General features: G+C 40.3%; 2 protein-coding genes and 1 long non-coding RNA gene across 3 annotated transcripts in view; 2 read left to right on the top strand and 1 right to left on the bottom strand.

Annotated features, from left to right (window-relative positions):
- Positions 1–17,622, bottom strand: part of LOC145492436 (eukaryotic translation initiation factor 4E type 2-like) — a 78,113-nt gene that overhangs the window by 35,267 nt on the left and 25,224 nt on the right. Inside the window, exons 6-7 of the mRNA XM_081471880.1 lie at positions 17,091–17,168; positions 10,558–10,632 (exon numbers count right to left, since the gene is read on the bottom strand). Coding sequence (XP_081328006.1) covers positions 10,558–10,632; positions 17,091–17,168 — 153 coding nt within the window. The remainder of the gene's footprint in view (positions 1–10,557; positions 10,633–17,090; positions 17,169–17,622) is intronic.
- On the top strand, positions 2,219–10,547 carry LOC145492306 (uncharacterized). The gene is made up of 2 exons (XM_081471729.1): positions 2,219–5,363; positions 5,617–10,547. The coding sequence occupies exon 1, from the start codon at positions 2,222–2,224 to the stop codon at positions 4,577–4,579; it is 2,358 nt and encodes a 785-aa protein (XP_081327855.1). The 5' UTR covers positions 2,219–2,221; the 3' UTR covers positions 4,580–5,363; positions 5,617–10,547.
- LOC145492539 (uncharacterized) lies at positions 10,640–17,084 on the top strand. The gene is made up of 2 exons (XR_014050010.1): positions 10,640–12,257; positions 13,368–17,084. It is a non-coding gene; the product is annotated as an uncharacterized LOC145492539 (long non-coding RNA).

Below are 17,622 nucleotides of genomic sequence, written 5' to 3'. Positions count from 1 at the left end.
CCGTATGACATTGAACAAAAGCTTGTACAGTTAGACGAAGCGATAACAGGCTTCAAAGCAGCGCACCAAGCGTATCATAATCAACTGGATGATCAGAACGAGATCGAGGATTCACTTGAATACTACGAAGTTACAATGCTTCTTGCTAGCGATTCCAAAAGAATTATCGAGGATTGGATACAGAAATTTAAACAACCATCTAGAGCAACTAATCTGTCGAACTTGGACCCTGAGGACTCAATTAGCAATGTTGGCTCACGAGCTACATCAAAGGTTCCGCAGAAATCTAAGGCCAGTTCAAGAGCAAGCTCCAGATCTTCCAGACGAAGTTAAGTCAGTAGGGCTAGGATAGCAGCGGCAGCAAAAAGAGCATCTTTAACGGCCGAAGCCTCCATGCTACGAGAACAGCAAGCCTTACAACAGGAAGAATTACGCCTGCAACAAAGAAAGCAAGAGTTAGCATTTGAGACTGAAATTGCTAAAGCCAAAGCTGAAGAGCGTGCCCTCGCAGAAGCCGAAGCCGGGATTCCAGAGCGCCGCGCGAAAGAAGGTTTTGGAAATTCGGCACCTGCCGTAAAAGTTGAATCCTGTTTAAATAAAGAGCCTAGGGAAGGTCAGCAACTCCCTATAAGGATCACACATTATCCGGTAGCTGAAGTAGATGTTAAAGAATCTCGGCATCGTACATTTGAGGACAGGGAATCTCAATATTCCACTTCAAGTGAAGAGGGATTACATCTATTATTGGATTTGCAACGTCAACAGCAGGAGCAGAATCTTAACATGCTGAATATTCAGCAACAGCAAAACCAGCAAGTGCAACAACTGCTAAAGCAACAACAGCTTCACACTTTAGCTCTGACTTTGCCACGACTTGAAGTCCCCACGTTTACCGGCGATCCTATTGAGTATTGCCGCTTTATTAGAGCCTTTGAGAGCATGATCATGGCGAAGACCACAAGCTATAGTGCGAGAATGTATTACCTCGTGCAGTACACGGCGGGTGACATTCAGGAGCTGATGCGTAGTTGTCTAGCAATGGATTCAGAGGAAGGGTATCAAGAGGCTCAAAAACTGCTCGCTAAACAGTATGGGCAGCCGAACAAGATTGCTTCCGCTTATGTAGAACGCGTAACTAATGGACCAGCGATAAAAGAGAAGATGGGGCAGCATTACAGTCGTTTTCTGCTCTCTTGACAACCTGCAAGAACACATTGAATGAGATCGGATACCTAAGCAAGATTGAGAACCCAGACAGTCTAAAGAAAGTAGTGGCCAGACTTCCTTTCAGCCTACAACAGAAATGTGGCGAAGTTGCAGATGAAATAACTGAGGCAAAGGCAAGGGAGGTGATGATTGCTGACATTGCTGATTTCCTAGAGAAGAAAGCCCGCATACTAACGCACCCGATATTTGGAGACATTATCAGCGAGCCGAAAAGCGAAAGTGTCCTTGACGGAAAAAGACCAGGAAATAGAAGACTCTCCTCGTTTGCAGCTGACGCCCATAATCTCAAGCTTTAGAACCAAGTAAAGCTTTACAACCAAAAGAAGTTAGAGAGAGTCAGAATGGAGGTCCATATGCGGCTAAAACATTGTTGGGCTGGGCCATCAATTGCCCACTTGGTAGGAACGGAAGTGCTAAACGCACTTCAAACTTTGTTTGAGCTGACACTGCCCTTGATCAACAGTTTCAGAGGTTCTGCAACATGGAGTTCAACGATTCTCTTCTCCACATTGAGAAAGCGATGTCACTTGAGGACAAGAGAGCCCTAAACGTCATGGAATCCACTGCTGTTCTAAACGAAGGCCACTATGAGATCACAATGTTGTGGAGATACTCTCCACTCTGCCTGCCAAATAACAGAATACTAGCTGCACACTGTCTGGAACTGCTATGAAGGAGACTCGTCAAAGATCCAGTCCTCTTCCAGAAATACACGGCCTTCATAGACAATCTTCTTGACAAAGCATATGTCAGAAAGGTCCCAGATAATCGGCTTTGTCGATCAGGCGAGGCTACCTGGTTTTTCCTGCACCACCCAGTCTTTCATCCGAAGAAACCCGGGAAAGTTAGAGTAGTGTTCAACTGTGCAGCAAAGTACAAGGGCATGTCCCTTAACGATGTGCTGTTGCAAGGCCCAGATATGACCAATACCCTGATTGGTGTTCTGACTCGTTTTCAACAAGAGTGAACTGCTATCATCGCCGACATCGAATCTATGTTTTACCAGGTCCGTGTTTGTCCAGATGATTCTGATGTACTGCGTTTCTTGTGGTGGCCCGATAACGATCTCCAAAGACAACCTGAAGAATATCAGATGACAGTTCATCTTTTCGGCGCCGTCTCCTCTCCAAGTTGTGCAAACTTTGCTCTTAGGGAGACAGCCGAAGACACCTTTCAACGATTCGATTTCGAGGTGATCAATACAGTCAGAAGAAACTTATACGTAGATGACTGCCTGAAATCTGTACCTAGCGAGAGTGAAGCTATCCATCTGACCGCTGACCTCAGAAGACTGCTAGAAAGGGGAGGCTTTAATCTGACTAAATGGGTCTCAAACTCTCGCAAACTTATCGAATCATTACCTGAGTCTGACAGAGCCAGATCATTCAAAGACCTTCCTGATAATCAAATGCCCATTGAGCGTACTCTTGGGGTCTGTTGGGACGTAGAAGGCGACACATTCTGTTTCAAGATCGAAGTCAACGACAAGCCCCTCACAAGAAGAGGATTGCTATCTGTCATTTCCTCAGTGTATGATCTGCTTGGGTTTGCAGCCCCAGTGATACTCCCAGCCAAAGCGATATTGCAAGATTTATGCCGAAAGAGATTGGAGTGGGATGACCCAATCCCTACCGAGGAAAAGGAACGTTGGCTAAAATGGTTGAAAGATCTGCCCAAGCTCGAACGCTTCTCAGTTGATCGCTGCTTTAAGCCACAGAACTTCGGGAGAACTGCGTCGCTGCAACTACACCACTTCTCAGATGCTTCACAGCAAGACTGCAGTACAGTCTCTTATCTCAGAACTATGGATGACAAGGGCACAATTCACTGTTCATTTGTGATGGGAAAGCCATGTACTGCTCCTCTGAAGTCCATAACGATACCAAGGCTAGAATTGTCAGCAGCTGTTCTTGCATCAAGGCTGGACAAAATTATTAGACGAGAGATTGACCTTCCAATACATGAGTCCGTGTTTTGGACAGACAGTACTTGTGTGATGAACTACATAACAAGCAATGACAAGCGATTTCACACCTTCGTTGCTAACAGAGTGGCGATCATACATGATGGATCTTCCCCGTCTCAGTGGAGGTACATGAACACCGAAGCGAACCCGGCAGATGATGCCTCAAGAGGTCTGGCAATAGACTCGCTCATTAAGAAGAATTGTTGGATATGTGGTTCCGATTTCCTATGGGAACAGGAGTCAAGATGGCCTACACAGCCAACTACCATCCAAGAAATACCTGACGACGACCCTGAGATCAAGAGGGAAACTCGCACATTTTCCGTTGTATCAGACTCTGGCACAAATAGTATGAACAAATTGCTCGAGAGATTCTCATCATGGTCTCGACTCAAGAAGATTATGGCCTGGATCCTGTGCTATTGGGACGGACTGAGAGCATCGTGCGAGAGGTGTAAAAGGGGATCGTCGTTAGCACTGAAATCCACCGTTGGCAGGGAGAGTGAGTCGATCAATGTGGACGAGATTAACAGAGCAGAGAAAGAAGTCCTAAAATTCATTCAACGTCAAAGCTTTGAAGAAGAAATGTCCCATCTCGAACAGAAAGGAGGAGGCATTGGAGACAATAGCTCAAAGCGCTGCAAAGAGCAGGAATCACTGGCTAAGAAAACGAGTGCAATTTACAAGCTTGCACCAATGAAAATTGATGGTTTACTGTATGTCAGAGGAAGTTTGACGCAAGCTTCCATACCAAATGCCGCCAAGCACCAACTAATCCTGCCCAAGAAACATCACGTTGTCGATTTGATTGTGCGCCACTATCATCTAAAGTCGGGTCATTCAGGCCTGGAACATGTGCTATCCTTGATTCGTGAAAGGTTTTGGATCCTTAAAGCGAGAACTGCTGTGAAGAGCGTGCTACGCGGCTGCTTCGACTGCAAAAGGAGGCAAGCACCATTAGGGGAGCAGCAAATGGCAGATCTGCCTAGAGACCGCGTGACACCTGAGAAACCGCCTTTCACGTTTGTAGGAGTTGACTGTTTTGGCCCATTCATTGTGCGGAGAGGACGAAGCCTTGTGAAAAGATATGGGGTCTTGTTCACCTGTTTGCCCGTAAGAGCCATACATTTGGAGGTCGCCCACAGTCTTGATACAGACTCCTTTATCAACGCAATGCGACGGTTCATTGCTCGAAGGGGACAACCCGAAGAAGTGAGATCAGACAATGGTGGAAATTTTGTTTGTGGGGAAAGGGAATTGCGTGAAGCGATCGAGGGCTGGAACCAACACAAGATTGGCAAATTTCTGCTACAACAGAATGTTAGATGGACGTTCAACCCCCCCAGGAGGTTCTCACCATGGTGGAATTTGGGAACGTTGCATTAGGACGGTGAGAAAGGTTATGGGCGCTTTGACAAAGGAGCAGATCCTTGATGATGAAGGCTTGGCAACGTTGTTGTGTGAAGTGGAGTCTATTGTGAATGGTAGACCGGTGACTAAAGTCTCATACGACCCAAGAGATATGGAGGCCCTCACACCAAATCATCTGCTCTTACTTCGCTCAGGACCTTTGGCACCACCTGGCCTCTTCTCCAAAGATGAAATTTACTCTCACAGATGCTGGCGGCAGGTTCAATACCTAGCAGACATATTTTGGCATAGGTGGATCAAGGAATACCTCCCTTTCCTGCAAGAGAGACAAAAATGGAATAGACCCAGGAGGAATTTTGTTGTTGACGACATCGTCTTAGTAGCTGATCTGAGCTGCCCACGAAGCTGCTGGCCGATTGGTTGAATCTTGGATGTTCATAGGAACACCCAAGATGGTTATGTGCGAAGAGTAACAGTGCAGACCAAAGGATCGATCCTACAACGACCAATCGACAAAATTGTCTTGCTTGAATCCGCTGATTAGGTGTTGGATCATCCCCAGTCATAGTATGGCGGAATTGTTTGGGACTCAGTGTGCAAATCACAAAGCGAGCAGGCTACGATGTTGGAGTTCCTGTGGATTTCCGCGATAAAGAACCTTACCGAAATCAGAAGGGAATCCCCTTCTTTGAATGCTACCTAAGAACTGAACTTATTATTCTTTACTTAGCAGTATTGTTTGGAACTATAAAATAGGTTTTGTTCTTTCAATTAGTTTACTATCACGCAAGCTGTGAATGTTACACTATTGTTTGGTAAATGCTATAGAATGCTGCATTTAGGGGCCGGAATGTAACACTCTTGCTAATTATGCTTACAAGAGGCCCCGCCGGACATCTGGTACTTGCGCGCGTGCATGGGGTCAATATGTTAATAAGACTAGTAGTTCAACTTCTGTGGCAACGGTCAAACTAACATCCTTCGAATTATATTAGAGCTAGTCATTGTCACTGTTCTTATAATTTCCTTTTCGCGATCATTGTCTACCAGAGGTCAATCATTCATTTCGGGAAAAAGCTGTAAGTTTGTGTTTTTCGGGGTTTGTCCATTCAGCCATCTAATGTTGTAAATAATTGTTTATTTTTGTTCTATTTTCAGTCAAACTCGTTGTCGTGAATAAACTTAAACGTTTGTTCCCTTTTTAAAACGATGTTTGGAGACCAATTGAGATTGGCTTCGCGATATGGTGGTAACAAATGGCATTTAATTCAAAACCAACCATTGCTTAGAGAAATATTCAAAGAACCTCCACTTATCTCGTATAAAAAAGGAAAATCTTTAAGAGATATACTCGTGAGAGCAAAACTGTAATGAGAGGTCACTATAACTAGAGGTCACCCTTCACGCCATGAGCTTATGAGTCATGTCTGGCCTGTCAACACTACTTCACAACAAGAAATCAGATAATTTCTTGGCTGCGCAATGAAAATAATACAGTGCAGCAAATGAAAATCAAAAAGATGAGAAAACAAGCCAATTTTATTGAGGTAAATCAAATTTCAACTGTGTTATATTAGTGCTCACTTAGTTCTTTTCTCTGGAGTTCTGTAATAGCTGAATAAGACTCAAACAAACATGTTTGAACAAAGTGCATAAACTAAACAAACAAACCGTGGAGGTCGCCATAAATTAGTTATGCAGAAATCCAGTGTGCAATAATACTGCTGCAATAATCTAAAATTGCCAAATAAAGGCAACCAAAGGAAAGAAACATGACAGGAAGTTCAGTAACAATACATTTTCATTCAAGACATAGATGAGGCAAAGAAACCTATCTATAAAACCAAAAAATGTTCAAAATTGCACAGACATGCATCACTGCTTGAACCGCATGCATAAGCTTATGTTCAAATAAATTTTCATGCTAAAGCGAAAGCTTGATTTTTTACCGACGATTTTTGCAGTCATTTTATCAGCCATAGCCTTACCAATCGTTCTAGAAGTTGAATTCAACTTCAAAGTAATACTGCACATTACCATTTTTGCTTTTTAAAGTCCAGGAAGCTGCTTTAAATCTGCAATTTGTCATCAAAACTCACTTGAAAGTGCACCAATCGTCATGCTTTTGTGGCGGTTGAAGGAAAAATTCTTCACCAGAAAGGTTTTAGGACTCTGTACACCTTGATATTCCACTCTGAGGCCACCTAAACATTGATTTGAGTTTTTTCTTTCCATTTTAATTCCCAAAGAAGTAATTTCTCCGATTTAGGGATGTTAACAAGACCTTGGAAGTTTGTAGATTTGGCCCACAACGCGGCATGATTACCACTGTTTTTGTAACGCTATGATTGGCTGGTCATTTAGGGTGTGTCTAGGGGCAGAACAGCTTAAACAACGGTACACATACAGGCATTATTTTTTGCGCGCTCTTCCCCTTGTGCATGACTTACGCTTCGCGCTTGCCTCACTTTCACCTCTGTTCACCTAAAATACGCAAAAAAAATTACGCCTATTCTGCAGGCTACCATAAAATGGCCTTAAACGGCAGATGGTCAAAACTGGGGGTGGGGACTCCTATATGAAGAGGTCGGGGATGCTCGTCATCTCAGGTACAAATCAAGGATTTCGGTCTTACTTAGGGTGGTGGCAACAAAATGTCACCATTTTTAGCCGTCAAAGTAACCTTTAGGGTGCACACAAAGAAATAATAATTAAAAGAAACCCTCTCCTTTAATTTATGTTTTTAGGCTTGATTTCCGCTGATGTCTCGAGTACGCGAGTTGGGTCTAAAAGTGCGCAAGGGATCCTTTCTTGAACAATCACCTTGACTAGGTGATATGCTTCTGATTGAACCTATTCCGTTTTAAGTGGTATCTTTTAAGGGTCTAATAAAGCTCAATCAACTCCCATATTAGTCTCCTTTAGGAGTTAAATTCAAATTTTGCGATGAGCATCCCTGACCTTGTCATATGGGAGTTCCCCCCCCAGGGTTTCAAATGTCTAACAGGAAGTGAAGGAGTGATGGAGTGAAATCGCCTCACCACTACAACTTGGAAACAGGTCTAAAAGTGCCCAAGGGATCCTTTCTTGAACAGTGGCTAGTAATCGAACCAGAAGCTTATCACCTTGACTAGGTGATATGCTTCTGATTGAACCTATTCCGTTTTAAGTGGTAGCTTTTAGGGGTCTAATGAAGCTCAATCAACTCCCATATTAGTCTCCTTTAGGAGTTAAATTCAAATTTTGCGACGAGCATCCCTGACCTTTTCATATGGGAGTCCCCCCCCAGGGTTTCAAATGTCTAACAGAAGTGCAGGAGTGATGCAGTGAAATCGCTTCACCACTACAAAAATAATATTTTCCCAGTTTAAAAATGAGCCAGTATCCATGGCAATTCTTTGTGCATACCAGGAATTTCTATTTTAAAAGCGCTGTCACGTTTATTTTTCATTTAGTTTTCTCTAGCCACCAATACAATGTGGTAATGCCATCTCAAAATTGCTTTTATTATACTGTACACATAATTTCTACAATCTTGGAAAAATTTGGTAAGATTAGTTTGATAGTCTCCATTTTTGTTTAGTTTTTAACTGGAAAAAAAATTCTGTGAAACCACACGCCAAACAAAAATGCTCAAAATTGATCAATTTTTGAGTATCCTATCCAAGAAAAACAAATCCTTTTTTCAAAAATAATACGACTTTTTTAATTTTCACAAACATGTTTCGACAGTACATCCATCATCGTCAGTGTGACGGTTATGAAAGTTTACAGTGATTTAAAACGTGCCTGTTACAAATCATACGTTACATTGCGTTGGAAAACAATATGTTAGATAAATTTTGAAGTTAACGGAAATAAAAAGATGCGTGTGCGCATGCAGCTATAGGGAAAGCATCAAATTGATGTGTTTGACCTGTTGATTAAGGTCGGGCTTTTCCCACTTGATGTACATAGACTCCTTAAGCTTAACTTGGTACTTGGTAGGTGCAGAGTCTAAGATCTTGAAGCAGTCTAAGTTACAAGAGGTACGGCACGACTCTGAAGCCTGAAAATGCTTATAAAGGTGAGAAGATCTGTCCAATGACAAGTGCTCGTGCACGCGCATGGAGAAATGTTGGCTTGTTTCGTCAACGTAACAAGCATTACAGCTTGCACAAGAAAATTTGTACACGATGCACATACGGAGCCTGTCAGGGAGAGGATCTTTCACGTTGAACATGTTCTTAATTTTAAAGGTAGAATAAACAAATTTGATGTCCATGGGTTTGCAGAATTGATTGATCAGCTTGCACACCCTTTGTTGTGCAACACCCGAAAAATGCCCGATGTAGGGGATCTTGAAATAGTGCTTGGGCAACTCCTGTTTCTAGACACCTATTGAAGGTTGTGTGTCATTCCCTACTACTGCTCTTGTGACATAACGGTGGAGTAGCACGTCTAGTACATGATCGGGATAGAGATTTTTACGCAAAATAGTAAACAAATTCTGAATATCATTGTGAAAACCCAACCACGTGTTGTTGATCTTAAAGGTCCTGTCAATGAGCGTTTTAACCAGCCCCATTTTGTAGCAAAGGGGTGTAAAGCTTAAAAAATTGGTAAGCAAGCCCGTGAAGGTCTTTTTGCAGTATACAGTGGTGACAGGGAATTGTGGGGATTTGTTGTTTAATAGCACATCAAGAAAAGGAAGAACCTGGTTACTCTCCCTCTCCATAGTGAAATGAATATTAGGATATTGATTGCTAATGAAATTAAAGAAAAGGTCAGCATCCCATTCCGAGTTGAAAAGGCAAAAAGTGTCATCCACATAACGATGGTAGAATAAACCCTGGGAATCCCTATACTGTTCCAACCAGATCTTCTCGTGGTGACCCATGAAAAGATTAGTTCCCCCCTAGCCCCCGTTCTTGCTAATCTTTTCATGGGTCAGGAGTTCCAATTTTAGGCTTGGTTAAATCTATATATTTGTTTCTGTATTAGAATGAGACCAGTATTCTCCAATATGGACCGAACAAGCTAGTTCAAAAAAGTATTTATTATAATGGCTCTTTTCAATCTGCGGATAAATTGCCGCATCTCTGCGATCTATTCTCTGTTAACACGTGTACCAGAGTTAAACAATTTAAGAGAGCTGTTCAAAACTACTATACTTGCTTAGGACCCACCAGAAGTGATGGAGATGCCTGCCTCTTCCAATAACCCCCCACCCTTAAGTTGAGACCACTATCTCCATAACTACCATCCCTATCCTCACCACTACCTGTTACAAACTCATGGTATGTTCTGTAGCCCCACCACCCCCTGTTACAAACTCATGGTATCTTCCATAATCCCACCACCCCCTGTTACAAACTCATGGTATGTTCTATAGCCTCACCAACCCCTGTAATAAACTCATGGTATCTTTTATAGCCCCACCACCTCTTGGTATAAACTCATGGTATCTTCTATAGCCCCACCACCCCTTGTTACAAACCCATGGTATCTTCTATAGCCCCAGCCACCACCTGCCTGTTACAAACCCATGGTATTTCCTGTAGCCCCACCACCCCCTGCCCATAACAAACCCATGGTATCATCTGTAGCCCAGCCACCCCTTGTCACAAACCCATGGTATCTCCTATAGCCACCCACCCCCTGCCTGTCACAAACCCATGGTATCTTCTATAGCCACACCACCCCCTGCCTGTTACAAACCCATGGTATCTTCCATAGCCCCACCATCCCCTGCCTGTAACAAACCCATGGTATCATCTGAAGCCCAGCCACCCCTTGTCACAAACCCATGGTATCTTTTACAAACAAATGTTGTCATTGTTGTTATAGCATGTTTGACCATACGAAAGTCAGTTGACAAGTCAAGCTGCTGTGTGCCGTTAACTAGTCTGTTATAGGATACAACGGTCATGTACCTTCACTATCTACATCTACATTGATACTACTAGGGGTTTAACTGTTATTCTGCCAGTCAAAATTAGCCAGTGACCTACCTGAAATCGCACAGAAATCACTGCACCACAAACCTCACTCCCAACCATAAACTGCTCTCCAAGCATAGCCAGAATCTACAGTAAAAACATATTTTAAAAATTCACATAACTTTTTGAAATGCTTCACATCATAGTATTACTAAAAATAACAACAACAACAACAACAACAACAACAACAACAACAGCAACAACAACAATAATAGTAATAATTTTTTTAACAATAATAATTCTTCACTAAAACTTAACATGATAATTATTAAAAGCCGTCAAAGCTATCAATGGATCCAATTCTACACTCACAGTGATCCATGACCCCGTACTTCCATATGAATGCAGTATACCCAGCCCATTTTAGAAAACTTGATTAGGCGTTGAAATTTTTGCAGAGCTCTACAACTCTGTGGTAGTATTTTGAATGTTTAAAGCCCCGTTTCTCTCAGATATGCGTACACCAAAGAGGTGTAGTGGTGTATAGTTATTGTAGGAAATATTATATCGCTTAGGGAATATTGAGTGTTATTATGGATTGCAGTGTTTTAATAATTGTTTTCAATTTGCAATTCAGTATTGAGTTTACCCTGACTACGTTCTACGCTCTATGCTGTGTGTTCTTCCATCTACAGTCAATGCGCTATGCTCTTAAAGCTCTTACACTCCATGTTCCACCATCTACACTCTACGCTCCATGTATTTAGGAGTTTATCAGTTCAAAAATTTTTAACTACTCTCTACACTAGCTTAGAGGCTTACAAAACCAATAGAGTGATAAAAAATATTGGGTTGGGAGTGCAAGTTTCTCGATCATCTGCCATGCTGTAATTTTTGTAATTGTCATTTACTGGCTTTCTCTATTATCTCATATACATTAAAGTGTAATTTAAGTGTTATTACGGTTTACAGTATTCTAATAATCCTTTTAATGTACAATTCTGTATTTAGTTTACCCTCTATGCTGTATGTTCTACCATCTACATTCTACTCTCTATGTTCTACCAGCTACTCTCTTCAATCTATGCCCTATGATCTACCATCTAGCCTCTATATTCTACCATGCTACTCTCTACGCTCTATGATCTACCATCTACCCTCTAAGCCCATCTACACTCTACCAGCTACTCTCTTTGATCTACGCTCAACGATCTACGATCTATCCTCTAAGCCCATCTGCTTGGAAGGTTATTGAAATGCTTAATTTTTTTTTTTAATTTTCTAATTTTTCCCTCATGGTATGTACTTCATACCATGAGGTATAGTGATGGTTGGATTGGTCACTCCATTCCTGTAAGACAATTAATTTATGCATTAAATCCGCATTAAACATGATTTAAACACGTTTCCCCCTGTCTCCCATACTAGGTTTGGTTTTGCCCACAAAGTCGTGTCATTGGTTTATGTTCATATATGTGGGGGAAGGGGGTGGTACATGTTTACAAAATGGCATCTGTTCTGTTGAGCCCAACGCAAAAATTGTCAAGGCGAGTTTTCCTTCCTTTCGCTCCATCTTTGATCAAAATACACTTTTGAAGACCTCACAAACGAACTGGAAATGTGCTCAAGAAAGCTTGAGTGGAAAGAAATGGGTTTCAAAGTCTTAAAAGTTACGATGTCTCCAAGATACATTTGTACACATTTGGACGACGAGGAATAGAATGCACAAAACGAACTATTTGGAATGAATGCTTTATGGTCTGGGGGAAAAGGTAAGCTGCCCTCCTTCTACTGTATTGCATTTTGAATTTTCTAAAAATACTCGCTGGACGTATGATTTAAAATTAAATGCACTTTTAATATTTTGCAATTCACTAGGAAGCTGTTCGGAAAATGTCACATGACAAAGGACATCGATGAAGCTTTCGTCAAGTTCCACTCTCGCTGGGACTTAAATGCCATAACTGCGATAAACTAGAGAGATTGAACACAACTGCCAAACAAATGCTAAATACAATATACGCCAAATAACAAATACCATAAGAAATACAAAATATCAAACAACAAACAAATGCCAAACATGTGATCTGTCACCTGAATACCACCTGAAATACACCGAGGTCAGGAGCAAATGATTATCGAAGGTAATCCTACAATACCCGAGCAGTTTGACAATCAAAATAAAATACCAGTCCAGTTGTCAAGTAATTGTCAGTGAATGTTGGTGAAATTATACATAAAGATATTAATGCCATGAAATCCTCCAAGCTGAAGGCTATGTTGTGTGGATACGATTGTTGTCATTTCTTAGAGCGATATAGAAGTTCAAAATTCATGATTTTCTCAAAGAAGTATTTCATTAGACAAAGTTTAAGCTTGTGCATTTTTCGAACAAGGACTCCAAAACATAAAAACTTGCCTTTGTTTTGTATGATAGCTGAAGGTAATATTTTCAGAAAATTAAGGCAGCTCCAAATGAAAACGTATCATTTTTTGAGCAGAATCATATCACGGAGTATTGCAAATCAGTACCTTTTATATCACCTACAAATTCTGTCTGTTTAGCAGAATTCAGATTGTCTCAGTTAGGCAGAACTGCACTTGATGTTGGAGGAGGTGGTGATTGCTTTTTTAGGGCTGTATCACATCAACTCTATGGAAATCCTAATAGTCATTTCTATGTGCGCAGTGTTGGCATTCAGTATTTAGTGAATCACCCTGAACAATTTATAGAGAGTAAAACTGAGCATTCTTGGCAAGGTTATTTGGAAAGAATGTCATGTCAAGGAACATGGGCTGATGCTATCATAATTAAAGCTGTTTCCAATTGTCTTTATTTATCAATTCATATTGCTGAATCAAATCCAACTTTTTTTTTCCAGTTACTGTTGTTGAACCAGTGAATGTTACAAATGCCCTAAACATTTACATTGGACACCTAGATGAATTTCATTATGTTCCTATAGTAGAAAACAGAACAATGGAGATAAGAGACAACAGCAAACAAACAAAAAATGCAGAAGAAAACAACCCAGTTGATGGCGGTGAAAAAACGTAAAGCTTACAGAAGAAAATACATGAGAGAATACATGAAAGACAGAAGAGCTGATGATAAGTTTAGAATAAATGAGAATCAAACACGAGTACAAGGCTGCAACATTAATAGCAAAGCATCTAGGAACAGGAAACACCAGGCTGCTAAAAGAAGAAAATTGAACCCAGAACATGTCAGAGAAATTGAGCAGCGCTCCTTCAGAAAACGAAGAGCAGAGAACCCGCAGCACATAAGGCAAATAACCAAACAGTCAGTAAGAAAAAGACAGAGGGCTAAGGCTCTGGCAAGTGTATTGCAACTAACTGCAGCAGTCATGAGTTGCAGCCACAAGAAAACAAATATGATGCAATTTCTATGACAAATTTGTTTTACAAAAACATTGCATGTGGCCCAGAATGTATGCACTTGTTGTGACCAGTAATGTGGTCCAAGTGCTCTGTAGTGAAGTGTGATCCAAACAAATATAGGGCATGTTCACTAGACATTGTTGAGTCCTGTCTTACTGGTTTTAAAAGTGTCAATAACACTGAATGGATCTGCATCACTTGCAATAAAAAAAAAATCTAAAAAAAGTCTAAAGAAGCAATTGTCTAACTTGCAATAAAAAAAAGGTCTAAAACAAGGCAGGTTATCCAGCTGTTCTAAAGCCAATAAGATGGGTTTTCCTTATAAGCCTAATGTATTGAGTTTCACATCACTAGAAGAGCGCCTACTATCACCTCGTACACCTTTTATGCAAATCCGTGAACTACCTAGAGGTGGTCAACATTGTTAATGTGCCAAGTGATGTAAATTCAAGTGTTCATTGTCTCCCAAGGCCAATAAGTGAATCACAGACCATTCCAATAAAACTTAAAAGGCGACTTGGTTAAAAGCATCACTATAAGTTTCAGAATGTCAGACCTAAGAAAGTATTAGATGCAGCCAAATATCTTGTAGACACTAGTGAACTATTTAAAACTGAAGGCATAAAAGTGCAAAATTCATGGGTAGATGTCATAACTTCACAATCAAGCACCCATGAAGAGTGGGGTGAGTTTGTTTAAAACCCTAACACATCCAGTGCTGATGTGCAAACTATTGAAACTGTCACAAATTGTCAAAACAATATTTGCACTGCTGATGTTCATAATCCAGACAGAAAAAAAGACACTGAAGGATTATGTTTCCTGTTAAAATGTTACATATATGAGATGAAGACCTTATTTCTATAAACATGCTCAACTAATGGCTGTTTTATGCACTTTTCAACTAAAACACCTTACAAATGGAACACTTCTTACAGTAGTTCCAAAAGAGGCAAAGTACAGCACTTCATAGAATAATTACCACCTACCATGAGGTAGCTTGAAGGAGCCTTTGATTTAACAAAGAATAGTGAGCAGGAAGACTTTGTGTAGTTGTAAACTTTTTCGTTTATTTCCGACACGTTTGGTCTCTGCCGGTCTGAGACTTCTTCAGGGAATGATTACAACTAACATTGAACAGCATATAGAGCACCTAAGTGTGCGTAAGTTCAACTTCCCATGGAAGTGAATAACTGCTGAAACATGCTGTAAACAGACGTTACAAGAAACGCCTTAATGCATATGTATGTTATTAGCGCTAATTGTATGGCCCCCCCAAAACATACTATTTACATATTAGATGTGCTTAAGTAGTAGTAGATTTATAACTGACAATACAGTCTAAGTCTGGTAAATGTCCCTGGATAACCAGCTTGATGTTAGTGGTTCTGAGTTAAACCATTTATTCAAACTTGAAATGAACAGCAATCTCTAGGACGAATTACAACCATAAAAACTAGTAAACAACATCTCCACATGGTGGCAAAACATCCACTAAACGTTCAAAGTCCTGTGACCTAAGTATTCGCACTTTTTGAGTACACTATAACAAAATGTCCTTCACATCAGTTGGCACTACTACAGTTAAATGTAGATTTAAAGACCACCATTCTACCATTGCCCGAGTCACGTTTTAGCGAAAGCCATTCAGTTCTGTTACTGTATTTAACCTCCCTGAATAAAGAAAGTAAAAACCCAACTGGGTAACCGAGAAGCCGGAGGTGCTTCCAGAATTTCTCATGTTTTGCTAAAGGCTTTAAACGTGCAGCTATTTCTAGTATAGCACAATTATGCTCGCCTCTAATTAAGGCCCTCTTGTTGCTCGTGAACGAAAGCTCTCTCTAAAATATGACTACAACAGAGTTTAGAATCCTATGGCTTACACTTCAGAACTGTTATATTAGTCACATCATTAAGAAACTTCCCAACAGTCAGTTACACAACAAGTCTTGTTGTGTAACTGTAGCCATATTCATAGTAACGCAATGATTTGTTGTGTGTTTACATGGGTGAGAATTGAGGAAACATAAACACCTTCTTCGGCTATATTAGTTTAAACCAAGTTATTTCTGCAGCCCAAAATTAGGACCTGCTGATACATGTTTGGTTTCGTTTACATTTCAATGGACATCGTAAATTCTTTGTAGAACATCAAAACAACAGCTCATGGAATTCAATATCCTCATCGAAAAATTCGAAGTTTCATCAAATATGCATCCGTTCAATACTTTTTCTTTGGCAGGTGGTAAGAGTTCCACTGGTACTGTGCCACTTCATTGAGCTGCTGAGCCCTGCCAAGGCTATCTTTGGTTAAGTTTTAAGCCTTTCTTTGTATTAAGCCAATTTTTAAAAACCTTGGTGAGATATTGAGATAAAAACCTATTGGTGAGATATTTCTAAACTCATTGCAAAGTGCTGTTGGATAGTGATAGAAATAGTGCTGTATAAATTAAGTATTATCATTATTATTATCATTATCATTATCATTATTATTACTATTTAAATGGTCTAGCAAGGACTGGAACAAACAAATTATATTTGTGAATTAAATTAGGCCAATATTACTTAATGTTTTTTTAAATATCTTGACTGGTCAGAAACGAGACGAGACCGAGCTAAAAATCAATTACTTTGGCCAGTCAACATGACTGACCATGGTCTGAAAATTATTTTGAGCCCTGGAATGATACCCTTGAGTCAACCCTTTCCTGCATCTTCTTGTTTCTAGAAACTGCATTTTCTGCAAAAAACACTGTCTCCGTCATTGACTGCCTGCTTAAAAATGGCAGACAATGTTGACACACATTCACCAATCAATCAATCAATCCTTTATTTGTTAGAGCAGGTTTATAATTACAAGATTATTCATGTGTGCTTTGTCCATTTTCCTCAACATTTAGTGATTCCTTCCTGTTAAAACAGGTGAGAAAGCCTGGTTAAAGGTTGAATCAATAACTTGTGGGACCTTGATGTTGTGGAATGTTATCTTCCCATTATCTTCCCACAACTACATACAACTCCCTCTAGCAACACTATTGTTAGTTTCAAATGCAAACTCTTTTTGACAAAAAAAGATCATCAACACAGAACCTTATGAGGAGGGTGAAATATTTGTTTTGTGTCAATTTATTGAACTTTGCATTATTAAAGTTCTTCTTCTCGTTATAAAATGTAAATGTTAAGATTCGACCAATTTCTCATACCAGATTCTCCCAGCATCTTGAAGCAAGTCCTTTTCTCAGTCTAACTATCCACTTCCCTCCATGCTTGTTTGCCTCATCCTGCAAAAATCAAACAGCCTGCACTCAGACTTGGGTAGGTGCAGGCTTCTCAAGAAAATAGTGAAAAGAAAAAAAGACTAACAACTTCTTAGGCTAAATAGTTCTCTTCTTTAAGTGAGTGGTTTTTCAGGGTTTATAAACCAACATTAGAAAGAAATAATAGTAACACTGTAAATAAAACTAACAAGTCAAGAATTCTAACTGGCAGGAAATGGACCAGTTGGGTGTTTTACAATAGTAAATAATCAGTACACATAAAACTTAAATCTTCCTTCACACTACTCCAGCTCTGCAGCTAAACACTGCTTCTCCAGACATATTATGGAGTATTATGGACACATTCCAAGCCAGGTACAAACTCTTTGACATGACCAGTAACATGGGGGAATTCACTTATAGAGGAGCTCCTGCACGCGAGTGGAGCCCCATACCTTAGAAAATTTGGAAACCCATT

Source organism: Orbicella franksi, chromosome 7 (assembly GCF_964199315.1).
Source record: "Orbicella franksi chromosome 7, jaOrbFran1.1, whole genome shotgun sequence".
Lineage (NCBI taxonomy): Eukaryota > Metazoa > Cnidaria > Anthozoa > Scleractinia > Merulinidae > Orbicella > Orbicella franksi.
The sequence above is the reverse complement of the archived record's forward strand: the minus strand, read 5'-3'. Positions and strand labels throughout refer to the sequence as shown.

Excerpts from the sequence above, each read along its gene's own strand:
- LOC145492306 (XM_081471729.1), top strand. The coding sequence starts at position 2,222 with ATGTTTTACCAGGTCCGTGTTTGTCCAGATGATTCTGATGTACTGCGT.